Source organism: Tympanuchus pallidicinctus, unplaced genomic scaffold (genome assembly GCF_026119805.1).
Source record: "Tympanuchus pallidicinctus isolate F22 unplaced genomic scaffold, pur_lepc_1.0 scaffold14, whole genome shotgun sequence".
Taxonomy (NCBI): Eukaryota; Metazoa; Chordata; class Aves; order Galliformes; family Phasianidae; genus Tympanuchus; species Tympanuchus pallidicinctus.
In genome coordinates, this window is record NW_026294659.1 from 6,480,169 (window position 1) to 6,508,049 (window position 27,881).

Here is a 27,881-nt window from a genome sequence, read left to right on the forward strand (position 1 = left end):
TACTGCTTTTCTACTGCCTTTTTCATCTCACTGTTTACACATTTTTTCTCTCTACTGTGGCATGTCAAAAGCATCTACCACCCTTTTATGCGAAAGCATTAAGGTTCAGCATTTACATTTTTCCATCCAAGTGTACAGCTCTGCATTTCTGTGTATGAAGGTGTGCTAAACCAGTGGTCTCCACAGGGAAATGTATGCACCCCAGTGGGTGTGCAAATCCTTTCAGGTACAGTAAGAAAAATGTTTTGTACTGTTAATAAATTAAATAAAACCTGTGTGTATTTCATCTTTATCTCTTTTTTTTTTAATGTCTGTTTTTGTGCTTTGTAATGCACATAATATAGTAGTATACTTGTACATATAATTTATAAATAAATATGCTCAGTGCATGCTCAGTGATCAAGAAAGTCTGGAGACCACTGTGCTGAACTACCTAAAACTGCAGTGAACAAGTAAGACAAATAGAAAACAGAATATAAACTAAAAAAATACAAGGAATTATGTTGACTTACATCTATACTTATCTTCCAGGTGTGCTTTACAAAGAGATACAACACCAGTTTTGAAAGATAAGACACGGATCCTTCCTGTTCGACCCCTAAAAGGAAAGAAATATTGGCTGATTATATAATCCATTCGTGTAACAACTTGTTGGCTTTAACAAAGTTTAACACAACGCTACAGTCTTATTAACTGAAGTCACAAAAAACCCCAACTTTGCATGGTATACGCTGGCCTGCTAGCACATACGTTGGAAACCGAACATAAAATATAGAGGTGAAATTCCACAGGCAAAGCTAAACCGAACTGTGCAGTTTTACCAGTACAATCAGAAACAGTCTCATGCAGAAACAATAACAGATATTAACAGAGGCACTAAGTAACTCGCTGATTAATCTCGCCTAGAAACAAGGAGAATGGAGGCAGGTTGTAGTCAGTAATGTAACAGTGGTTTATAAGCTCCTTCTCCTATCACCCAAATCTGAGCAGGCTGAAGGCCCTGGTCACCTCAGTTCTTGAAGTGTCTCAACTTGGCCTTCCCTCATAATCACCTTCACACCAGTTTGTGATGTGCCTGTGCTACTGCTTTTGCTTTTTGATGGGAACACAACAAGATGTGTTCCCTCTATGCTGCAAGCAGTGCAGTGACAAACCTTCAGCCCTTTTCTCATAGATCCAGTTCAGCTCAATTTATTCCCCATTGCTGGCTTCAACTAAGACTTACCTCACATAACATTACAAATACATAACACCTATTGCAAATGAAACATACAGAACACAGTAAGCTAACACCTAGACTTGACTTTTGGAAGCGCAGACTTGTCAACGATTTTGAAATGCCACCAATAAGAACACCACTGAAAATACATTAAGTAATGGACAGGCACATCATACCCATGCACTAGGCTGTACTATTAGCCAGGATGCATGCCTTCTTTATAATCCTATTAATGCACTGCAAGAGTCAACAGCACTCATTTACCTACGCCTGTTCCCTGCAACACCTATAAAAGGTGCAGTCCAAAAATGGTGAAAAAGCAGAATTCAGAATGTGCAGCCTTTTTCTCTAAGTATCTTGTGCTTTTCACCATCAATAGGCATTTGCTGCTTACCTATGCTTTCCCCACTCTGCTCCTTTTACTCCTCTCCCTCAAAGCTTTTCCAAATTAATTATCATCCGTGCCCTGAGAAATTCCCGCTGATGAACACCAGGCTGATGCAAATTATATAGGAGAAGAATGTAGAATTATTATTTCCCTGCAAGGCATATTAAATTGGAACCTGCACGAACCGTGAGTTGTTCAGTTCACTCTACTCCCCCCCCAAGTCAAAGCAGTAATTCAGCATGCTACTGCAAATGAGCATGAGTGACTGATCAATTAAAACAAATCTGAATACGTGCTGGCTTTGCAGAGCTGTGTCCATAATTAGATCAGTCATTGGCACTGAATTTGATTAGTATCTTTACAAATGACAGTTTTCAATTATAAGAAGAGTAAAAATTCAGTATATCGAATTAAATGTCTCCAGTGCTACTATGCACTTCAGTTGATCTCTTCCTATTAAGTTTACAATGAAAGCTAAACACAAGTAACCCCAAGGTCATCTCTCTACCAGCATAATTCAAACCTGAATTTCAGCAAAACAGCTAGGAGCTTTCCTCACACATAAAACAACTGTGTTTCATCGAGTCCTGCAATATACAATTCCCTAGCATACCTAGGGAATTGCCTGGAGGCAGCCAATTATAATTTCTAATGCTGTACTTTCAACAGAGTGCTTCATAACGAAAGCTAGACTGGACACAGCAAATCTAAACTGGATGGTCCAGCTTAGGAGCAGCCTGGGAAATGACTTTCATTTCTCTCTCTGCCACCAGTGTGGCTGATCTGGATTAACATCCCTACTGTGTCTTTTTTGTTTTTCACCAGTTGGCTATCTCTCTATATATATGTAATTTGTAGTAGATGATAACTCAGCTGAACTGGAGTTCAGCAAAACCCAAAGCAGATTAAAGAAATAAAGCTTAGCAGTTAAATGAACATAGCCCCACTCCTAGCACTGGTACATTGCACAAAAATATAATGTAATCTGCGTAATCCACTTCACAGGATTCTGCAGTTGCTGCAGATGATGATACAAGCAACCGTCTTATCACAGATGATTCTGCAGGAAAAGACTGCATACTTCTTTTGTGTGCAGGTGATCACTGAAGTTTCAGGGCTGTGATAAAGGATGGATGGAAGAATAATGTTATGGAACTTTACTACAGTTCAAAATGGCAATGGAATACAGTAATTTTTTCATGTGCTTCCATTTCTACACATGAATTTTATTCTGCCAAAGTAATGGGCATGTCTAGCTGAAGGCAACTGATAAGAACCTTAAAAAAACAAACACAAATAAAGACTTCCACTGACATCTTGTTTCACTAAATTCACTAAATACAAAAAGAATGGCTTATTCTAAAATTAGTTTGCAGAACATGCGTTGGTATTTATCTGAACAACATCACTAATCCATTGAATAGAACATCTTTAATTTGATTAAGGTAAATATTTATTGCTCAATTTACATATGCTCTATTTACACTTAAAGGTAGACTTTTTAAAATTAAATTTTACATGAAGCATTTCTCATATCTCCTGATTGCTAAGGGCTGTAAATGCTTAAAGATTACAGATGAAGCTCTTCCAGCTTTGACCAAGGATTATAGATTGAAAGCTACAGAAAACTGACAGCTCTGAAAATGTTTAGCATCCAGAAGTACAGACATAAGCAAGAGTCTACATGATGTTAATCATACTGTTGCTTCTTGATACTTCTCTTGAATTGCTTTATCTGAAGAAATTTTAAAAAGCCATGCAAAGCCATGACCAACAGGGGAGATCCTAGAATTGCTCTGAACACAGCAGTCTGTTCTGTTTTCCAGCTCTCATTGTTTAGATGAATAAATCTAATGTTGCAGGCCTAATCAAGGGCTAAATCGATTGAGCTAAATGCAGCCATTAAAGCCATCACTTTCACTTCAACTGCTATTTCTTTAGCTTCAAGCCATTCATATGTTATAATGTGGCAGCCAGCTCATGCCCTTTCCCCTTTCCCCTCGTGATGCTGGGAAAGCTTTTCAGAGCACTCTGTTTACAGCACCCATACGTACGTGTCATAGACATTCAGCAGCCAGTTGAGGCACATGTCCACGCAGAGAGGAACATTGACCAGATTATTGTGCTCCTGTTCCAGTCGATCATAAATAGTGGTCAAGCAGTTAATGATCTGCAGAATATCCATCGGCTGGTCATTTTGCTTGAGGTTGTGCTGGTCCAAGGCATCACATGCAGCAGACAGATTCAGGAGATCCACTGCAAAAATAAAGAAACACAATGAAGACTGCAGAGAGACAGTGGTTGTACTACCAGTATCCAAAAAGTAGTTATAGATACAACAGTTTGCTTGGCTTACATGTCTGGTCAGAGGACATTTTATATTCTGTGGTAGTCAGGTGTAAGACTGGTTCCAAGATTCCCACAGGTGCACTGTTTATTCAGCTGTGGTCTTAGACAGCAGTGTTTATAAAATGTGTTGGGTTGTTTTAGCCATGAAGTACCCATTACACTATTAGATTGTATGGGAATATTACCTAAACTACTGTGTAAATAAAAATTCTATGTTTCATGTTTTATATTCCTACAGATAAGGTACTATTTGACAACTGTGTTCACTGGATGTGCTGTACACACAGTGCTCATCCTGATCTTTTGTGAAATGCACTACTCAAGAAGTCAAGAAATCTTCAATGAACCAAATTCCACCAGGAACATGCAAAAAAATCACAATGGAAGGGGGGTCAACATCCCTGCTACTTTTTCTCTGGCAAGAACATGGGAAAAAAGATTCCAAAATTTATTAATAGAATTTATAAATCTTTAATTCTGATGAGTATTTAAATTTGTAAGTACCTTTATGACATAATGCAGTAAGGCAAATTTAATACCTATCAGTCAACGCAAAACAGTTTTTCTGCTACTGACATTTAAAATCTTGATTTCTATTTCAGTTTAAGTCAGCTGTATTTTGAAATTTGGATGTCCACAGCAAAACAGAACATCAGCTCTTAAAAATATTCTTAATTTCTGAATAATAACAATTTCATACTTTGGAGGACACCAAATCAGAGAGTTATGAGATGCTGAAAACAAAAGTAATCAGAAAAATGAGACTATCTGGGGCAGTAGATCTTCCTGCTGTGACATGAAAACCGTCTGTAAATCCTTGCATAGAACTTCTAGAGGTTGAGCAAGGGGAAATGAAAGCCCAGATGTTGCTAGCCCTACGCATACCATGAGTAGTCACACAGTGCAGCACAATTCAGTGCACCTCAGGAAAACCATCCTGAAAATTTGTTACAGAATTGGGAAATAAACTGACCCAATTGCAAGACCTGTTTTTCTCTCACTGCAATAAAACTGTGTTTTATTGATTCTTGGTAGGCAAAATGCAGAACCTCATACAGAAATCCTTTTTTAGAACTTCATGCAGCTTAAGGGCACGTGTGCCAAATTCACACTTGAGAATACTAGAACAATACCAAAGATTAAACTGGCGCCTTGAAAATACTTCAGCTGCGTGCAGAGCTGCTTGGTAACATTGCCTTGATAGTATGCTGTGATTCTGGAACTGCCAAAAGAATTTTGGGAGCAGAAATTTCACTGAAAATCAATAGGAATATCTACTGCTAAATCCTGCAAGTGCTTCTGAAAATTTCATCCTGGTGCCTGAGGTACTCAGTGCTAGAGTGAATATGGAAAGCCCACAACGCTACACCTAGTACTGTACCAAGAGATTTAACTTAGAATATGTTGTTATATGCACAGGGCATTATTACATTTTTTGGTTTTTCATATTAGCATACGGATAGTTACTAAAAAAAAAAATTTGGAATATTTTATTTAACCTACTAGCATATAAAATATAGCTATTCTGAGGTCAGTGCTATACCCTGCAAAAGCATATTTATCAGATCCATCGCAAAGAGTCATAGCTAGATACCTTTCCTCTAGCAATTTATTAGCTGAACTGAAAATAGAGCAATGCTTTCACAATACCTTTAATGCAGAGCTTTAGGCTGAACTCTCAGTTCCTTTGAGACTGTGAATCAATGGTAATTAAATGAACCCCTCAGGCATCTGGGTGGCAGCTTAATTATACATCAGCTACTGCTAAACATGGGTCATTCCATTTTGCAAAAGCTTTTCCTGCTAATAAGCAGAAACTTCTGAAAAGCCCTCTGCCCTGCCTCTTCCTCAGCCGCCCATCCTATCAGGAATTTAATAATGCATGTCCATCTTAACATAAGCAAGAAATGTTTGCTACCAAGCTCCACTTTAGGGGACTTCTTTTCAGGGGAAGAGTGGCTCTGGCCTTCACCAAGGTGAATTCCTCCTGTCTCTTCCTCACCATGTTTAAAGGAATGTGTTGGAGGCCTCTCCAGAATCAGTTATTGGTGTATTTCTTTTCTGGGAGCAAGCACCAAGTAAACACTGAATGGGGGCTAGCCCAAACACATATCGAATAGCTGCATATTCATGGACATCCAGTGATTTACAAATCTTCGATCACTTCATGTTTTGTAAATTTAATGGGTCATCACTCTTCTATTTAAAATTCTGAAACTGACTGCAAAATTTGAGTGAACTTCTACCTTATTTTGAATTCCAAGTAATGTATATAAATATTTCTTTGGCCTTAAAGGCAAGAGTAAGTATGTCTACAGCTAGGTCAGCTTGTGGCTAGAATACAGAAAAAGGATAAAATAAGACCTCGAATAACCAACCAGCTGAAGGCCAGAAGACACAATTTAACAGGCAGGATAAGGTGTGCTACGGAGTTCAGCAAAACTCAACATACAGCTAGTGATAAGAAAGCATTAATGATGCTCTCAAAATTCAAGATCATCTCCTTGTAATCTGATGCTGTTGGCTGATACATTAAAAATATATATTTAATGTAGCCTGTATTAAATTAAAAGAAAAAAAAAACTAACAGAAGATGTTGAGTATTTTCTTTCACTGCATCTCCAAGAAACTTTTGTGGACACATCACATTTTATTGACTTCACAATGTTCAGATGTGGTTTGCACTTAAAGATCAGATCTTTAAAAGTAGCAAAGCAAGAAAGTCAATGTGCTTTGATGTGATTATCAAAGGAAACCGTACATTAAAAAAAAAACCAACAAACGGTGCAATAGTTAACTTGGCATGCCCACAATAACTTTGAAGGCTGGAATGATAGAATCTCACACTCACCTAAAGTTACATTCTCCTAAAGTAACACAGTACACAAGCATTTATTTGTTAAGGATTACCTTTTCCTATTATTATCCTTAACATCCTAGTGTCTTAAAGTTCATAGGGCCGATTTACAAAGTGAAGTTATTTTTGAACACAAATCTAAATACAGTTCATGTTTAAAAGCGTTTGTACTCTTGTAACTTAGAAATACAGGCTGCTTTTTCACTCCTGTGGATTTTTCTTGTACTCACACCTTCAGAGTTTGAAAATACTCCTCAGAAGATAACACTACTGTGTTTTTTATGCAGTTTGCAGAAGAGAATATATGTACATAGACAGTTTTCAAACTCCTGCAATTTTAAAGCTGAAATAAAAAGTGGGAGCTTAGAGAAGCAACTACTGCAGGTAGAAATCAGGCATTTGGGGCTACGTGTAGGAGTCCTGAAACCCAACACTGTGCTCTATTTCTTCTGGTGCCAAATTGCAGAAAAAGAATTTTGTAATTAGCTTTTTTTAATCTAATCAAAAGGGGCTCACAAGTGACACTGCAAGCACAGAATACACAAACACGAGAATAGTGTCTCCAAGCAAAAATATTTGCAAGAACAAAGACTGTTAACCAAATTCCTTAAATACTTCTCCTTAGTTACAAGAGTGAAGAATGTGCTAAAGTATTCAGTGTAAGCGCCACTGTGTGTTTCCAATAACATCCATTCTCAGAAAACCTACCTAAGTGTAACCTGGAAAGACAAACTGATTTCAGTGTGTAATTTACAGTTCCTCACTGTAAAGCCCAAGATGAGCAGAGAACTGTTCAGTGGTAGAATAAAACTAATTACAGATAAAACAGGATGCAAAGTTTTGCACTTTCAACCTGCCTGCTACGCTTATGCACTGACAGCTAGAGAAACCCATAATTCAAGAATTTTCTTCATTACACTTCAGTGCTGCATTCATTATGAATACTTTCCACTGCATATTATTCCCATTTTTTTATGCCAGCTCCCCATAATTGTCATTAAAATATGTTTGGAATTCTGATTGTCTACTATCAAAATTCAGTCTTTGTCACAGTATCCATGCTGAAATCTTCAATTACTTTACAAGAATTTTCACTGCTTAATTTTTTGCTTTTTAAAAAAAAAAAACTTTTTTTTTTTTTAAATAAATCCAGAGATTGCTCATTAGTGGAATTCACCCATCCTTAAAAGTCTAAAAGTATACATGCTTGATAACCTCGAGGTTTGACTCAGTTCCAGAAAGCATGTGAGCACAAATCCAAACTTGAGATAAATCAGCAGTTGAGACATTTGCAACTGTGTCAGAAATTTAACCCTATAATTAAATGCCAAACATAGTCAACGTTAAAATATTTTAGTAACCCTCCAAACTGTACTCCCTAGCAAACTCTTTGCTTTTGTAACTGATTGGTCTATCAAGAAAACTATAAGCAAATTATTTAGCCATTGGATTACAAGAAGCTGAAGCAGAAATGTAACTGAAGTGACAGGCAGTAAATGATACACCAGTTGTGAGAACTACAATGTCAGATCACGCATGCACGTCATTGTGGCAGGACTGACTAGAGAGTTCTGAACACAGCCAAAAGCTGGGTCGAAATGAAGCTAAATGCTTATTGTGATGATCTCACTGCAAGGCAGCAATCCCCCAGGGTTCAGGATTCAACCTAACAGACTATTAACAGTTCCAGCTCTGGCACAGTTTTTCCTCTGGGCACTCATCGTTCTTATTACAGAACAATTCTGATTGTATGTTGAGCTGCACGTGGCTGACATGGGATGTGCCTCTGGTAATGAGCAAAGAGAAAATATCTTAAGATATGAACAGTGAAAAGGCTTGAGAGTGAAAAGACGAGGAGTACATAGGGAATGTTCATTTTGATCCTGATCAACTGTTTTGTCTCATAAGTGTCTTGTACTTTCAGCTTGCTAGGAAGGTGCAAAGTAATGGCATCAGGAAATGCCTCAGGTGAGAAGTTTCCATACACTGGGGAGCGTCTGGGAGGAGTGGAGGAAGTGTTTTTCTACTTCTAGAAGTTGTGAATAAACTCATGGCTTGGTACTGAAGTCTTCCTGGCATCTGGGGCCAGAAAGGCAGGTACTTACAGCAGAGAGCTTTCTGCAGCCTGCGGAGCTTCATGGCAGTTCTGTATGCTGAGAACCTCACATTGTTCAGGTCCGCTGTTGGGGAAGAATATCAGAAAAAGAGGTTAGCTTTGTATCTTAGAAATAAGCAGACTCGTAATGACGTTGTCCACCCAAACTCAAACATTACAATCAGTGGTTCAAAGAACTGGGCAAAAAATGCTATGTTAGAAACCATATTTCACTGAACAAATAAAACCTTGGCAATCAATCTTTCAAAAGAAAATCAGCAAGTCCTAGAGGCTTACTTCTGTTCTTTCAAAGGTGCTGAACTTAAGAGTACTTGAAAGGACACAACCAGCAACTGCAGCAGGGTTGTCTGAAAAACACCACAGCCTTTTTAGTGTAGGTACTTTAACAGATAAGGCTCCAGATCTCCTGCCTCCTTCCCTGTCTGAGGCACATGGCCAGATTGTTTGCAGGCAGCCAGAAGCAAAGAGCCCTGCACAGAAAAATGCAGGCAACTCTCAGCTATGGCTGAGACTATAAAAAAACACAAACAATGAAACGTTTGTGCTTCCCAACCTAAACAGACACTAGCATGTCCTGAGAGGAACATTGCTCCCAGCAGGGAGCCAGCAAGGTAAACTTCTATGACCCTCATGGAAACTGCAGAGAGCAGGTTGAAGAACACAAGCAACCTAGGTCCAGTTTCATTGCAACCTCCTCACACGGCTCACAAAACCACATAATCAGCAAGAGCCCTTGCTTCAAAAGGAGCTTTGTGCCCACGGGTTCTTAGGACACTGCAGAGAGAAGGCGGCCATGTACTCAACCAGCAGTATGCTGAGCAGATAGATCTCCTGGCACAGGGCAGGCTTGGTCAAGGCTATGTGAACATTGCTTAATACTTGCCCCCAGCAAGATACAGCAATCACTCAGCAGCCTTAGAAGTAAATGCTAGACAAGACTGAAAAGAAAGGAGAGATTTTAAACAGAATGTGTCTTGGACCTAATCCGACCAGGAAAGTGGATTTGCATCTTTCTCTTCCATCTGCCTGTGGAACCAGACTGAAGATGATGTGCGTACTCTGATCTAGTCCCCGGCTTCTGCTGAAAGCAGCTTTAAATGGGTAAACCCATTTAAAACAAGAACAAAATAAATTTACTAAGAGTGAGGTCAGAGCTAGCACAGCTGCATTCCCGCCAGTGCCACAGCCAGCTCAGTTACAAGTAAGCCCGGCACACCACAACCACGCTGCAGGTAGGCCACTGCTTGCACAATTCAGAAGCAAGCCCAAGGTGCGGAAACAAGTGCCCCACTCCAGCAAAAGGCTTTTGTTCAGGAGAACAGATCAACAGATAATTAAAGCAAATACAGCTGCAAGCTAGTAACTTCACTCAAGGCAGTCAAGAGCACCCCCAGGGTTAGCAGCCCCCTGCACAGCCACCCAGCCGACGAGCACTCCAGGCTGCTCCCAGTGCAACCATCATGACACTTAACAGCCTATGCAAGCCAACATGGGCCCTGCGTGCTGACAGGTTTCAGCACCCAGCAATGCTGCTGAATGGGTTTAGTTTACAACTGCTGATGAAACCTGTGGGCCTACAGAGTTAATGATTAGGCAGCATTTCGAAAATGTAAACTCCTCTACAAATACAAAAAGAACACAAAAAGCAATGACGCTGGCTCAGAACAGAGGTCCTCTTGGCCTAATCACTAAGATATCTCCAAGCCTTGCGGGCTCTTTGAGAGAGAATATTACAAAAAGCAGAGCAAATACAAGAATGGCACTGAGGTGCTGTAAAGGTGTTTGCAATTGGGTAGCTTGGGTATAACTATCCCAGCATCGTTTACAATGCTGTGCAGGTATAGACAGCAAAGGGAATATAGTCTCAATTACACAAATTTTAATTAAGCTATTCCAAATGAGTAATTTGAAGTCTGATAATTCAGCAATATTTAATACCTTAATAAAGGCTGGGAAGTGCTTCTAAAACACGCCTTATAGTAGAAGGGGAACTTTCAGCTTTGTGCAGCATTTCTTTTTCTTTGCACAGTTCCATACACCTTTTTAATGAGCAGTTCTCCTGGGCACTGTTCCTGCCAGCTCGCCCTCTCACAATTACCCTGACAGGTCCAGAAGCCTTAATGTGTGGAATAAAGCGTGCAATTAAAATAAAGCAACTTAATTTGTCTTTAAGGGAAATTAATAAAGCAGTCCCTTGCAAACACACTGTGCCTTCAATTACATTTTGTACTCTTGTTGTAAGTCTACACTTGCATTCTGGAAAAGAAATAAAAATTGTAGCAATTTCATTTGTTAAAAGTAAGACTAGTCAAAAATAGTTGGATTGGAAGCTCATATATACTAGATTATGGCAAAATGAACAAATCTTCCCTAAATTTTAATTGCGTATTCTGAAAAACCTTCTCTGCTTATTACTTACATTTTTTGAAGTATTAGCAAATATAAACATACCTTGCAGACCTTAATCAAGGCAGAAGGTGCTATCCATGAGGACATTTAATCTTCAAAATGCTGTAGTTTACATATATTTTTTCGTATATTTAACACACTCTGAATTTCTTATAGACCATAATGACACTTCTGCCAAGAAGTATCTGCTGTAAATGACCAAGAAGCAATAGCTAGGGCTATTTTCATAGGCAGGGTCTAGGAAAGCAGTAGCAATGTTATCACTTAGTTTTAAATTCTGAGGCCACGTAGCTGCAGGGTGCTTCTGCTCACACCTTACCTTACCAGCATTAATCTATGCCCAGTTTTTGTTCTGATGTCAACTGTCCACTTTCTGTCCTTGTTAGCCACAACCACCTGGATGGCTCTCTGATCACGTGCGGACAGCCTTTTGCTACAACACTGCCACACCATATCACATCTTTTCCTTGAATTTTAGCACTTTCATTTAAAATCTGGGAGTCCTTTAAATGCCTTCTCTGACCTCACTCTCAACCCAGTTGTGTTTGTACCTTTCATCTGCCCCTTATTCCACTTCAACAACAAATATTACATTCTAACTAAATTAAAAAAAAAAAAAAAAGGCCAATAATAAGTGGTTTTATGGCTCATGAAAGACAAGTATAACAGCATTATAAGACAAGAATTTGAATTTGAATTCTGACTTCATCTGCAAATGAAGGAAGACTGATCATTGCAGAGGGCAATACAGTGAATGGTCACAGAATCACAGCATGGCTGGGGTTGGAAGGGACCTCTGGAGGTCACCTGGTCCAATCCTTGCTTCAGTATGGCCATCCAAAGCAGGCTGCCCGGCAACACATTCAGGTGGTTTCTGCAGATCTCCAAGGAGGAGACTGCACAACATCTCTGGGCAACCTGTGCTGGTGCTCCATCACCTGCACAGCACAGAAGTACTTCCTGATGTTCAGATGGAGTCTCTTGTCCTGGCAGTGGACACCACCAAAGAGAGCTTTTTTTGTCTTTATTGCTCTGTCCCTTCAGCTATTTACTCACATTCCTGGTATCACTCCTGAGCCTCCTGCAGGCTGAACAGTCCCAACTCATTAAGGCTCTCCTTACAGGAGAGCTGCTCCAGTCCCTTCATCATCTTGGTGATCAATCAAGGCAGAGGCGGCTAGTCCTGATAGCGAGGAGGGGCCAGCACCTAACAACGAACCTCAAGAAGTTCAATAAGGCTAAGTCCAGTGTCTTGTTCCCAAATCAGGGCAATCCCAAGTGCAAACAGACTGGTTGGAAAACAAACTGACAGCTGCCCTGAGGAGAAGAACTTGGGAATATTAGTTCATGATGAGGTTTGTGGAGCACTGGAACAGGTTGCAAAGAAGAACCTATGGATGCCCATCCCTGAAGTGCTGAAGGCCAGTTTGGACGGGGTTTTAGGCAGGCTGAACTAGTGGAAGGTATCCCTGCCCAGAGCAGGAGATTGGAATTAGATGGTTTTTAAGACCCTTTCTAACCTAAGTCAATACGTCACTCTGTGATTCTTTGCTTAAGGAACTCCATATGTACCTTTCTCTGAACTCCCTTATTTTGATACCTTTCTCCTTTGTCTCCTGAACTTTATAATTAGCTTTTTTTAAAAATTGTATTCCTATGAAACTGCTGGTGGTACTTTTTCTACACCCAAGCTACTGCTGGGAAGAATGCACTGCTTCACAGAACAGAGAGGGGAAGCCCAGCTCTCCTCTAATCAGGATCAATATGCTTTTCTTGCTGGTGTATGACTCCAGTTAAATGAAATGTACAACATAAGACTGCCAAGCAATGAGGCTTGGTAGCTCTGCTTGCTATCGTTAGTCGTAACGTCACCATTAACAGCAGTGAAGGAAACCTAGAGTAAGGCAGCATAAGGCACTGCTTGGCTGCCAGCCAGATATAACTGCTGGGAACGTGTGGAGGAGGGAGGAATGAGGCACAAGCAGCAGCAATCTTCCAAGGTTTTATAAAAACATTAGCAGCTCATCCTTTCCTGTGTTTTTTTCCTTCTTGAGTCCCGAGGGAAAAAAAAATTGGATGCTTTCCACTCCCAAACAGACTAGCAAAAAGATAGGAGCCACGAAGTGTTGAATCCACCAATCTTTTGCCACCTCCGAGCAGGTAGAATAGCTAATTATACCAAATATGCCTTTTTCCAGCCTTTCCTCCAAAACCTAGGGAATGTGCACAGTCTCATATTCCAAATGAGGTGATCAGAGGTCTAAAAAGCCTTGGGAGAACACGAGACCTTTGCAGTTTTTTTTTTTACAATACTGCAACTCCAGTCCTAGTCCTCACTGCTTGAAAGGTAACTTTCACGCATCAAAAAAACGTAGATGCTCAAGAGCATAATGTGCTTTTGCATTCCGAAATAATCACATAGTGGAAAAGGTCACCTGCCCCCTAGAAACAAACAGACCAAGGAAAAGGTCGCACTGCAGTATTTGGTGACACCAGTACTTATGCCTGAGAGGGATGAGGAAGAGTGGCTCTCCACCACTCAGCCGTGAATGAACACTCTGTTCAAGGGAGTATATAAATGCTGATGGGGGAGAAGACAGAGGATTATGCTACAGAAGACCTGTAAGACAAGGCAGATGCTGAGGCTTTAGCAGCAATGAACAATTCTCATCTACACAGTAGTAAGTTCATCCCAAGATCTTTCTCAGCTCCTAACACACCCCTCTCACTTCTCTGAAAGGGCTCCAAGAGTTAAAGTATAAACGACCCTTGAAATTAGGAAATCTTTTGCTGCTTTCTTCTGCTCATTATAGACAGGTTAAGCTCCCCCACCTATTTCGCAGCATCTAATGCTGTGGGGAGAAAGGTATCTAGAAAACTGTTTTTCTCCATCAGGCACCATGAAGTGCCTTGAGTTACTCCACAGGAACTAGTGCTCCTTACACAAGTAGCTTTAAGGAAAAAGACTTCAAAATGTTGATAGGAAGAACTAAAATCAGAACAATTGTTGAAAAACAATCAGACAATTAAATCTAAATTAATCTTATCCAATTAACCTCTTCTGCATGATTCTGCAAGTTGAGAGAAATCTCAAAATGTAAAGGCTACGCTTTTCCTCAAAAGAGCTAAAACAGCATCATCAACACATTTTTCAAGGCTGTATTTCTACAGAATTGAGAAACAGCAGTAATTACGTACAGCAGAACCTTTTGACAGTGGCTAATCAAGTAAAAATCACTCAGTTGAGAAGTGGTCCATGATTTGCATCATAAATTTAAACCACCTGCTGGAGCATCCCACTTGCTACTGACACAGTATCAACAAATAAGAAGTTGCAGAATCTTGTTTTTAATTCACCATGCTAAATTCCACATTCTACACTGGGATATGAATATAGCATTAACAGTAAAAACAAATCCTTATGTTCAGGATCCTTTTATCACATGAAGTAAGACAGCAAGCATTTAAAAGTAATTAAAAAAAAATTGAAGAACAATGAGTTTTTTAAAAAGACCATATTTAATAAGGGATGTGGTGTCCAGTTTGGAATGATATTTGATTATTATACATCTAATCACATTACAGTAGCTCCAGCTGCCATTAGTGCTGAATGACTGGGATGTTCCATTTGACCACGTACTGCCCTCTAACACAGCTAATCTGACTGAATGTTTAAAAACTCTGGGATAGGCCAGACTATCTCCTGATCTCACACACACGGCATCTCTGAAATCCTTTCTACCTGAACACCACCTTCTTTTTAGTTTATGGATCACTTTTCTACATTACTGTGAACATTATTACAATCACTTCTTATTGATTTCTAACTGAACAGCACAGTCATTTCTCTTGATTTTATGGACAGCGAGTTTTTCACTTCCTGGATGTCACCAAACTGAAAAGAGTAGTTAGATGCTTCAGGTGATAACTACCATCTCAACAGTTAAATTTGTCAAGTTCAAAACTAATTTCGCTGAAATAAATTAGATCTCATCAAGTCATACCCTCATTTGGCCATGCTCAACAAATCCTAATCTTAATTTGGCAAGATTTACAGGGTTTTTGTTTTGATCTCACATGTTTACAAGGAAAAAAAAATATGAACCTATGTCAATACACTTCAAAATCTGAAAGTAGTTTTTCACCATAGCTTGTGACTCAAATAGATGTTTATAAATAAAATGCTAGCACTAGATAAACTATTTTGGGAATTAATGACACATCATTGTTGCCTCTGACAATGCATACCTAGCAAACTTAAAAAAGTCTACAGTGCAATCCTTAATGAATTATAATCCCACTACCAGCCATTAAACCTAAAGATTTTTCATCAGACTGTATGTAACAGCATCCTGACTTCCCAGGAAGTTTCATCTTACACCAATTCAATATAGCTGTGATTACCTGACCAGCTGATTAGAGTGCTGGTTATCTTCCTGCTGCCCAAAACCCCTATATAAATCTTATAGTGATGCTTACAGTGACATATATCGCCTCTGTAGGAATTGTGATTTAAAGATGTAGGCAAGACAAATGCATAAAGGAAAGAAATTAATCAAAGAAACACTGCTTAGTATCATTTTAGTTCTAGCCATTGACTCACGATAACAATAATTAATGCTATCACTTACATTGCTTTGAGGATAAATAACAGTAAGCAGTACTGTTATATATGCAGACACACAGCTTAACCACTGTCCACGATGTCACAGGGCAGGATGTGTTAAAAAAAACCTCCACAAAGTAGAACATTCAACAATTTGTCTGCAAATTAATTAATAAGTGGAAGGCACGCAGGGCACTGAAGCGGTACTGACTGCATCTATACCAAGTAGTGGATGAACATCACAGCACGTGTCAGCCTTTCAGTTACATGATCAGATGACATGGCCTTGGGAAATTCTCTTTTATTTTGTCATGGTTTTTCTTCATCAAAACTGTAAGGAAGGATATAATGTTCATCTGGTTATATCCCATTAGGGAGTTGGGATGTAGTCAGTTTGCAGTCAGGTCAGCAATTCTTCCTGTATACTAGCTGAGATGTAGTCTCAATGAAATAGTAAAATAAATAAACAGCAAACAACCAACTTCAAAATTATTAAGGAATGTTATTCATTTGCAAGCCAAGAAGGTAATACTCTTGAGCAAAACATTCACATATGGCTAACTGTTCCAGAACAGAACATTACTTTGCTCACTCTCATTTCTTCCTTCACTGCTAATATACCTATGGCTTAATTGTCAAGAGACACGAGGTCCTTGAAACACAATGATCCCTACCACTGGTAGCGCATCAGCAAATTATGGCTTCTCTGCCATAGCTACGTGTACTGACTGCATGTTTGCCAACAATGCAGTCACATACTTTACAAAGATGACATACTCTAGGTCTGACAACTACCTAGGGGTGTTAGAGCCCAAGGAATCCTGTTTTCCCAAAAGAAAAAAATTATTATGCAGATTCTAATCATCAGTGGTATCAGTGGATAAACAGCATTTTAAAGAAGACTGTATGTACCATCTCTTTGGATTTTGGTAAAATCACGTAATTGATTTGAGACATGCATGTCTCTTTAATATACAAACATGTAAATCAATTAGTTGAATATGAATAAAAAAGAGAAAAGCAACACATAGTGTAATAGCTCTGTGGTAAATAAGTGGAGGATTTTTTTAAATGGCAAAGAGAAGTTTAACCTCTTCAGGCAGCTCTTCAGCAGCACAAGTCAAAATGCACAATCTGAAAAGGGCAGTAACGTTTATCCTCCTTGGTCACTGATTGCTAGTAGCTCACCCTGCTTTATGGAGCAGCCAGTCACAAGATCAACACAGCTGCTCCTGCTGAAATTCATCTGGATGTTCAGAAGCACCTCCCAGCATTCTCTCACCCTGCATTAAGCAAACGAGACACTTCTTCCAAATACACCATGGAGAACAGCCTCCCTCACACTCCAAATTAAATGGAAAGCTGTCACTAGCTGCAGTGCACTGGAGTCTGCAAGGGTGTGGGTGGATTTTTTTCCACCCTCTTGTCTTACCTTGGGGAATTAGGAGAGAAACAGATGCATCCTGACTGCATCCTGCTATTGCAATTACTGTTTGCAGAGATGGTGAGGAAACTCATCCTGTCATCCCAAAGGAAGGCTGGAGGAAGGGGACACTATCAGTATGGTATAGCAGACCAAGCTCTCCTGGGCCACTGCTACAAAGGTTAGAGTCATTTTCAGCTTAAAGGCAAAAAGCTATCATCCACAGCTAAGCTGTCTGCAATTAAATCATCACTCTCAGAAGATAAACTCAAAAAGAATAAAAAAAAGCAATCACAGTCTACTTTGATTTCTGTTCTTCTCGTCTCAAAGGTCCTTGAATTCTCCGGAACAACAAAACAATGCAAATTCTCATTTCAGCGATGCCCTGGAGCCATCACGAAGGACGAGAAAATTTGTAAGGGGGCTGTAAAAGAACAGTGTTGAAAGAAGACTTGCTGCAGGGGAACTGCTCTTGGAAAGAAAAGCAACTGGAGCAGTCCCGGGTACTTTGAAGACTTCCAGAAGGAAGTTAGAAGAGAAAAGGGGAGTGGTTCATAACAGCACTGCACAAACTGGGGGACTATCAGGAGCTGAACCTTGGAGACTCACACATCACTGATTTTTACCACCTCTCCTATTTCAGCATTTGTTTTTTCACCATGTTCTTCATTTACATAACTAGTCAATCTGTATCAACATCTGGCAGATAAATTAAATGATACAGCTAAGGTCATCACTGCAATTACCTATCGCCAATTCCATTTGACCATTAAACAACAATTATGTCATTTAATATTGACGGTTCGTTATGTAACTTTAAGTAAGCATAACTTTAAATGAAGAGTGAAATTGCCAAACTTGAGTCAGCAATAGATGCTTCATTAAAACCGACAAAATTGCTACATTGTTGAAATAATAAAGAGAAGCAGTCCAGAGAAAGCATTTCAGCTTCTTAAAAGGAAAAGCTTATGTTGAAAGAACAACCAGTTACAAATTTCCGAAACGCACACTAATTTTCAAATGAAGTATTTTACAGTTATTAAAAGTATCCTTCTTTCAGCAAATGAGCATGAAGAGAATCTGAGAAACCTTCCTTTGTGGGCAGGTTGTTTTGTAATTTCTTCCTGCAGACTCTTCTCTGATGCAGTCCGTACCGGAGACAGGATACAGAACTGCTGGACTGACAACCCGATCAGATACAGCAATTTACCTTCATTTTAACAAACATCCAAACCCCTAAAAACTAAGATGAGGAAAATAAGTTTGAAGCTTGGAATTCATCCATTTCAGCAAAATGTGCTGTGGCAATTTGCAGGTGTGTGAGGTGGATATGTGAAGAATAAAACTAACGTTACTTCTCCTTTTACAAAAAGTCTTGTCTTGCTCCTAGTTGCGTCTTCCTCATTCACTTACAAAAAAAATTAAGCTTTCAGCAATTTGGAAGAATTTAAATTAGACACAAAGATTCCCTACCAAATTACAATACACTGGAATCAATTAAAGTGTGGTGAATTTACAGAAAGCCAGCACATCTGTCAGTACCTGGGATGTACAGAAAGCTCCATCTCATCGCTCAATTGCTCCCTACAGGCTAAGTGTAAGGGCTGGAAAATGGAAATAAACATTCTTGACAGCGTTGATGTCGTCGGTCTCACTTTTTGCATTTACCTGGATTGTACAATTCATGTTTTCTACCAAATTTTTAAAATGCATACATACTAAGCTCCTTACTAGCTTCTTCACATGAATAAGAAGCAAAATTTGGATCCTACAGTGGGGAAAAATAATAGGATCTAATGAGTATGCAATACAAAATCGACTTTAATAATATCTTTTCAGATAAAGTATTACTGAACAGTCTGAAAAGACTTGAAACATCCCATTATTACCGTTTTGACCTGAGGCAAAGAAAAGCACTGAAAACACATCAAGGCTTCCATTCAAGACTAAACGGGTTATGCTTGTATTATGCAATTTATATGAGAGTTAGGCAATGATGAATATACCCAATTCAAAAATAAAATAAAATAAAATGGTAGGTTATTCAGTCACACTTTTTTCAAAGCTTTATCCTATGTGGTAGTGCACAAAGAATCAGTTTGTTTAACCTGTTTTGTACACATGTACAAACACCTAAGTTTAGTAATAAGAACACCTATTACACATACTATGCTAAAATCAGTGTTGCTTCCATGCTAACGAGCATTTGGTCCCAGCTCAAAAAAAAAAATAAAATGATTAGCTACAAAGAATTATTGCCCCACTGGACATTACTTTCTCTTCAAAACAGAAGAAAAAAAAAAGAGAGAAAATCTGCCTAAACATGTCCCTTCTTTGTGCAATCAGCAATGAGAATGTCTTCAAATCTTGACATCCAGGTGATACTTACAGTGATAAAATCTCAGTTAAACTAAATGCAACCTGACTTCAACAGTCACACATCATTTGAACTGTTGACCTGAACCCACCAGGAGACTTTTTCCCCTCGCGTAGAGCTACCTCTTGACTTCTTGATTATTCCAGACTGCTGTAGCTGAAATACCAGAAAGAAATCCCAGAAGAAAAGCAGTTTCAACAGGACTTCAGGTCTCACCAGCAACAGTATCAGAGATAACATGTTATCTCTGGATCAAAGTGAGCTACAGTTGGAGTGCGGTTCAATTAACAGGCAACTCTCTTTGAGGATCTACCTGTATTAAAGAGATGTCAGCATGCACAACTGCTATTTGTCCTGAATCCTTTAAACCCCTCATTTCCAGAGCAGAATAATAAAAGAGGCAAACTGGGCAATATAATATAATTAAATAGCAAGTCAACACTTGCCTGCTTTTGCATTTTGTTAGGCTGAACTTACATGTCTCCTATTCCTTTTTGATATACAGAGCTGTCTTTCAGTTAATTTTTAAACAAATTGCTGCCATAGTGTTAACACTACAAGGAAAAAACATTCACACTTTCATTCCACTTCATCATATTGTGTTTCTAAAATAGCTTGGGTATACTTTTACATCAGGGCACTGCAGAGATACATGAGTTAGCTTGAAATATACCAGTTTATCTACTGAAAACAGTCTAATTATGCCAGTACAGACTTAAGCAGAAGATAATTTAAGCTATTTTTCACCATAGTAAATAAGCCTGCACTGAATGCTAGGCTTGAAGGCCTTAGTACTAAAGCTGGCTTTTCAAAAAGCCAGTTTATGTACTTGCACTATACAGACATAACCTCCTCCTTGAATGCAGCATATTGATTGATATTTCTTTTAGAGAAATAGCTTAATTTTTATTATATCCTCTATTACTTATTAACAGGACCATTAAAAGGAAATAGTTAGCTATTAAATGGTCTGCCAAGCAGCCTATACTAGAGCGTAGATTGACCTACTGTATCCCATAGATGTGCTTCTGTTACTAAAATCCAAAATTTTAGTAAAATTTTAGCTAAAAAATCTTAAAAAACAAATGGAAAAACCCAACACAAAAGCCCACCAGGGAGGCACATCTGAAGTCATAATAAGTGTGCAATTTCAGTATTCAAAATGACATCATGACAGCTGCCATGCGTTCTGAGCATTGAGTGCTTTAAAAATAAAGCAGTGGCAATGCAGTTTGTCAAATTGCTTCCATTGGCTTTCTACCACCCAAAAGTCAACATTAACAGCAGTTTGGTTTGATTTTTCATCTGCCTTTTGTAAAACAGTGAAAAGATTCACCATTTCTTTTTTCTTTTTCTTTTTCCATTTCTATTGCAGTCTTTAAGTAAGTTTGCAACAATGCAGCAAAATTACTTAGTAAATACAGCGCACATTCCAACCACGCTGATAAATTAATTTTTCCACTCAATGTTTGAAATAAATCATTATGCCTTACACACTTGTTTGCAGAAAATTTAATCTCAATAAAATCACAGCTTCTCGCTTTAAATCGATTTTGGTTCACTACTTCTTGAAATCTTTGTCTTAACAATTCTCTGACTGGGAAAAAACAGCAACAACTGGTAGAGGTGTCTTACCTAAAGACTGGTAGAGCTCAGTCATCTTAGGATGATCCCAGCAGGTTGTCTGCGTCTCATGGCTACAATAAAAAACATAAAAGTTAATAAAATGGAATTTCTCTTTCTGTTCCCTTGCACAGTGTGCATCCCAGTGCTGTGCCAGAACACTGCCAGCAGCCTGAGCTCTTGCAAAAGGAAATCTAACTAGCAGCAGGCATGTCTTCTTTCAACCAGATGTCCATCTGGACTGCTGTATTGAAGCATGGGCTCAGGAAGCAAAATTAAAAGTTCTGCTAATATTACAATTACAGTGAGCATTCAGACAATGTAGTGTTCTGGGCTGTCTCCCTTATCCTTAAGTCTCTGTGAATTTTCAAGAGGCAGAGCTTTATGGAAGCCAGGAAAAACCCAAATGGGGTTACAAAACCCTGCACTATGACTAGAATGTAAATGGGACCATCTTCTGCACAGAAGCTCACAGCCTTCAGCTTTGCAGCAGACTGCTGCCAGAAGACATGCAGTGTGAGAGAGCCAAGTACGTGAAGTGATAGTGAGTGCAGTAGCAACTCACGTCTCCCAAGGCTACACATTTTAAGATTTTTTTTAGTGACAGCGTAGCTAATGTGATCTCGTTTCCATTAACATGGGAAACTTGAAAGAAAACTCTCCTTATCTATTCTAGAGCCAGTGAAGTCTTGGTCACACAGAATTCAGCTCTGCTGAATGACAACCCATGAACTACACTTAAAGAAAATTCTGAAATGTGCGATTGCTAGCAACCACATTTGCAGTTCCTGTACTTAAAGAACAGACATCCTGGGTCCAATGTGCATATAGCGTTGGGAAGAAAAGGCACAGAAGAGTGAGGTCTGATCCACAGTGCTTTGTTGTTCTGGAAGCACACACCTTTCAGCTCCAAACTGTGACCCAGCAAGCAAACTGAGTGCCCCTGTACAGCAAACAGCGCATGTAAAGCTGATGCAACAGAGAGCAGAGGGGCAAATGGTGATCCCAAGCGCACCTCCACAGGCATGCCTTAGGGGTGCAGCTCTCCATGCAACGCTTCAGCACCACCACTGCTGCAGGGAAAGAGAATAGTGAAGTGTTTTCTTAGCAGGATTTCATTTTGGCCTTAGAAGACAGGCTATTTACTTGATCCATGTGAATACTTCACTGGCCCAGCAACGTCTGTGTACTCACTAGCTTACTGTATATATATATATATATATATATATATATATATATATATATATATATACACACACTGTATATAATTACAAGGAAGAACAAAAGGAGTAACCATAAGCAAAAATGCAGGAATGTCATCTGAGCTGAGCACAAGATGTTAAAGGAGCCTCAACTCATCAGCCTCAGCATCCCCCTCCTTCCTAATTCCTGCAGTGGCTGAAGGTAATAAGAAAAGGGAGAGGACATCAGAGCTGTAGCAGCCGTCCTGGTCTTTGCTCTGGGAAAATATGAATGCTGCAAAGAGAGGTGGCTGCAATCACCTTCAACTATCTAAGCTTTGAGTTTGATGACCACAGACACAGAGTTGCTTACAAGAGAACACTGCACCCAAGTTCCCAAATTTTCTAAGATGTCTGGCACAAGGAAGTTCTGCACTACAGGAGCTTACTGTGCATTCTGCACAGTAAAATGCATTTTTTAAGAAAACGCTTCATTTACATACTGAATCCCCCCCAAATTTGGTTACCATTTGCCCCCTCCTTGCACAATAGCAGCTCAATGAAAAAGAACAAGGGAACATATTCACTGCCAAATTTGTTGACAGAGAGACCTAACGATTCAGGAAAGCGGGCAGCAGCAGTAGACCAACAGTCGGGCCTGCAGAGCTGTGCCTGCTGTTTGCTAGTCCTCAGTGTTCGTTCCAGACCAGTGGTTCCCTGGCAGCAGCCTGGCAGGCCCAGCCGGGAAGCGGCGCAGGACTGAGCTCAGAGCTGCACACAGGCACTTCTTGTGTCAGCACAGGGTAACAACCGAGGGACTTTGGGGATGGTGGTTTTCCACACCTCCTTTTTATCTCAAATGCCATGCGCAGTGCTTCTGAGGTATCCCAGTAGCAAGTGTATCCTTGGCTTCTGTGCCAAAGCATGTAGCAAAGAGCAGAGTAAGAACTTAGGTATGCAGTCACAAGAAAGCTCTGAAACTAATTGCCTAATCTTCCCTATGCATTTAGTTTGGCAGCTCCAGATTGTTCTGTGGACGAACTAGGCCATTTGGGGATCCACAGCTTTTGGTCTGGGAGCTTTCAAAGGCACTGATTCCCAATTACAGTATTTTAAAGCCTCTGAGCACGTGGCAATGATGTATCTATACAGCACCCGGAATCTTACTGCCTGTGTTGAATAGAAGAACAAGGGAATCACTTAAAATTCAGAAAACTGTTATGGTTAATCACTCATCAAGACCATGCGGACAATTATTTTTTTGGTATTTTTGTTTTTACGATAAAGCTTAATCAGATATCAGTGAATTTAATGCGCACAGTGTAAGATTATGTCACCTATTAAACATCCAGAAAATACATAACCAATCTTCCTAAGACACTGTAAATAAAATTTCCATTGCCAAAGAAATGTTGGACTGTTTTCATACATTTTTACTGCCAGATACCTCAAATGACTACACAGAATGCTCTTACATCATGGCTGCCTAAAATAATTTGCCCAGGGATGCCCATTTTGCAATGAACGGTTTCACTCACTTCACCCACACGTCCCAAGGGCTGAGCTGGTGGGGTGGGTGTCTTTCTCCAGAGCTCCCTCCCTTCATCCTGGTGCTCTTCCCAAAAAAGAACTGAGGCCTGATGCTGGAGCAGGTGAGGAGGCAGGGCAATGCCCCAGACACACAGGAAACAAGAGGGCTGCAGCTACTTCGTTCCCACAAGAAGCAGTAGGAAGCTGAAACTGCAGCTCACCTGCTCTCTGCAAGCCTCTCCACTGCCTCCAAAGGCCATCTGACCACGAGCTGGGGGCCGGGCAGGGGGAGACTCTGCCTTCCTGAAGGGAAGCGCCAACTCAGCAGTTCCCGCAGTCTCCACCAAGCCTGGGAACGCTGTAGCATCCTTAAAAGAGCTGCAGCACAAGGTCTGCCAGAGTTTCAAACTCTGGTGAGCAGAGCCCTTTGCAGCCTGCGAGTCAGAAGGATGCAGAGGGACAGGGGAAGCATGAGCCCTCTGACCAGCAGCAGCTGGAGCCTGGTGAGACGTGCCCAAGTAAGGGCTCATGGGGCTTGTTTTCCTTTTCCTAAACCTGCCTTGCAAAATTGTTGCAAAGGTGAAAAGGAAATTAAAAGTGGGCCTGAAAATGAGAGGAACACGCTGGATAATGGTGACACCTAGGTGCTGGTGTGACTAGCACACTAAATACACCAATAAGTCAGGGGGATGAAAGCACAGTCCTCACTTAACACATCCTTTGGGAGCAGCAGGGCCACTTCATTAAAGGATAATTACATCATATTAGCAAGGATAATTTTTACGTGGGCAATTCTGTCACACTGTGCCTATGTAACCTCTCTGTTCTTGTAAAAAGCACAGACATTCACCTCTCGTCACTGTTGGAAGAGCTAACAGCACACAGGACTGCAAACCTGAAACTGAGAGATGATAGTCCAAACAGCACACAAATTGAATTATAGTTCTCTTGCTACAACTTCATGAGTTCAGATAAAACATGGTTATTCTCTCTTCCCATTGAGCAACACCAGCAGCGGGGGGAGTAGAGAACAATGTTGCACAATCGCTAAAACATCCTAACACAGGTTGTAGCCATTCAAGATCTCTTTAACTCATCCTGATAGCACCCTACTTTTTTTGCATGTATGTAAGATTCAGGTACTCTTGTGTATTGATTGCGAATTTCCAGAGTCCAGAACTTCAGACTGAACTGCGCAGCCCTTTCTAAACTCCTGCTGTGCTTCTTCTGTTTCTCACATATTTATTTGAAAGCAGAACATAAACAAGATATGCAAGTATGCAGATGTGCACAGAATAAGAAGTTTCATCAGGTGCAATAAACAGATACTTACATACACTTAATAACAAGCTGCTTATTAAGTACTGTCTTATAAAGCAATGAATAATCCAGTCTCAAACACTGCAGTCTGTAATACCTCTCACCTTTTGGCTTTAAGATGAATAAAAGGTTATTACAACCACCATATGACTGCTGTCAAAAAGCCAAAATAAACACGATACAGTTGCTTGGCTTTCACTAACCTAACATAAATGCGTTTCAAAGTGTTTGCATGCACAGACACTGCTGCTCATTGAAAATCAGAAATGTTTTCAGCAGAAGATGACAGCGATTGCCAGAAGACTTAACAGCTGTCTTTTTTTACAGGGTTTCATTAATTCCCTGGCTACAGCACGGCACTGCGATGGAAAGTATTAGCGGTGCGAGAAGGTGGCACTCCTATGTGCCGTACAAAGGACTACTGTTTTCATCTATAAATCCAGAGACTACTGATCTGCGCACGGAGATTATTCCCATTTAAGCCAAGGATCAGGCATCTTTCCAGGAAGAATTTGACTGCAGCATGTTTTATTGGCTTTTGCCAGATTTATCGCGCTGCTGAAGGGAAGCACCGATACATATTTAAGTTTCTCACTGACACTGGAAACGAGCAGTCAGAGAAAGGCAAATACCAACTGCCGAGAACTGTAAAGTAACTCGTTTTCACCGCTCGCGATGTTAAACATGTATTTTACATGCTACATCTCGGGCAAAGATGACGGCTCGGCAGCGGGGCTCTGCCCTACAGCTGCTACCTGCCCACCCAGCTGTTTCACTCGGCAAAGCCCAGCCGCTCTGCTCCTACCAAAGCCACCTCACTGCGGGGCATCAGACCGCACAGCCACGCACCTGTGGGCTCTGAGCAGGGACACGGCGAGGTAAGGGTCAAAGAATCAGACGACAGAATCGTTGAGGTCGGAAAACACCATTAAGATCACCTAGTGCGCAGTGCCAAGGAATCCCTCCCGGCCCTGCCCAGTCATGGGAAAGGTGACTGCTAACACGAAAGGACTCCATGAAAGTAGTACCCGTTGAAGTGTTCTAGGGAAGTTCGCTCCCGCACCAAGTTAGGCACTGCACAGGTAACGCTCTACACTCCTCCGGCTGCCCTTTTGCGACCCAGCGCAGCGCGCACTCTCAGCCCGGCGCAGCCCCGGCTCCGGGTTCGCGGCGAACCCCGCATCCTGCACGTCCCAACCGGACGCACAGCGCGGTTCTACGGCCTCCATTTCCAACTGCCCTGAAGGGACGGAGCGGAAAGTTGACCTTTTTGGAGAAACAAATCGCTTCCCCTACGGTCTTCCGAGGAGACGGACGCGCTACCTCCACGTTGCAGCCGTGCTCTGGGATGGCCGCGGCTACCGCGCTGCTCCCGGCTCCATCATCCCGCCCGCAGCCCCGCCACGAGCCGAACCCAGCCCGGCACCTGCCGCCGCGCCCCCCTCCGCTCCTCACCCTCTGCGTTGCTCCCTCATGGCGGCAGCTGCTCGGCGGCGCCGCGGAGCCAGACACAGCGCTGCCACCCGGCCCCGCCGCCCAGCACCACTGCGGCCGCCCCGCCGGCGAGCAGGCGGGAGGGAAAGAGGGAGAGGGCGGCGCTCCCCGCGCTGAGCCGCGCTGCACCGCCCCGGCCCGCCCCCGCAGCGGAGGGGTCCCGCAGGGCTGAGGCGGACGCGGGTACGGTCGCGGTGGTTTCCTGCTCGCCTTCACCGGGGGTGCTGCAGAGTTGGGGTCGCTCCTTCCCGCCGAGAAGAGGGCCGGTTCTGTGTCCTGAGCGCGGAAACGGGTGCCACGTTTCCCAGTGTGAATTCTGCTTCACGCTGGATGCGCAAATGAAAGCCAAAGACCGTCTCTTGGCATCACAAACGTCTCCTATCCACTTGGCCCGCCACCTCGCCTCACCACATCCTTCACTCACACGGCAGCAGTGCTGGGTGAGGAGCAGGTCCTACCCACAGCTGGGCAGTTTTTCAGGTTTACATTTGGTTCTCTCATGGTACAGCCGCCCAAAGGGTGCCTTTAAAACCCACAGAAAGCCTTAGCATGGGGAAGGTGTAGGCCTGGACACGTGGAAAATTCACCTCACCCTTGTTCACAGCCTTACTGTGAACTGGATGTTGTGTTGAGGGACATGGTTTAGTGGGAGCTATTGGGAATAGGTGAACGGTTGGACTGGATGATCTTGAAGGTCTTTTCCAACCTTGGTGATTCTATGCTTCTATGTTTCTATGCTTACCACATCACTGCCCACAGGCTGCTCAATAAGCATGTACCTGGGTGGTTTCCACCCTAGGTATTAGGATATTTAGGGCTGTCCTTAAGGATTCAGGTACTTGAATTACCTGGCTTTAATAAAAGCCCAGCAGGGTTCAGGAGAAGCCGTCATGTATTTTTGTAGAAACTTTGCAAGTGCAGTATGCTCAGGGATAAACCCCAGCAACCGCCAAAGGCAGGACTGAAACCCAGCAGAGCAAAATGTTAAC

At 41.2% G+C, this 27,881-nt stretch overlaps 1 protein-coding gene across 23 annotated transcripts in view; it reads right to left on the reverse strand.

The window, feature by feature from the left end:
• DMD (dystrophin) overlaps nt 1–27,881 on the reverse strand; it is a 1,043,395-nt gene that overhangs the window by 55,865 nt on the left and 959,649 nt on the right. For 19 of the 23 annotated variants that reach the window (XM_052674157.1, XM_052674152.1, XM_052674148.1 and 16 more), the window contains 4 exons: nt 21,380–21,441; nt 8,919–8,993; nt 3,662–3,863; nt 513–598 (listed from right to left, as the gene is read on the reverse strand). In XM_052674157.1, the coding sequence (XP_052530117.1) occupies nt 513–598; nt 3,662–3,863; nt 8,919–8,993; nt 21,380–21,441 (425 nt within the window). Of the gene's footprint in view, nt 1–512; nt 599–3,661; nt 3,864–8,918; nt 8,994–21,379; nt 21,442–26,853; nt 26,970–27,881 lie in introns of those variants that run through there. The other 4 variants (XM_052674166.1, XM_052674168.1, XM_052674164.1 and 1 more) reach the window with 1 other exon arrangement.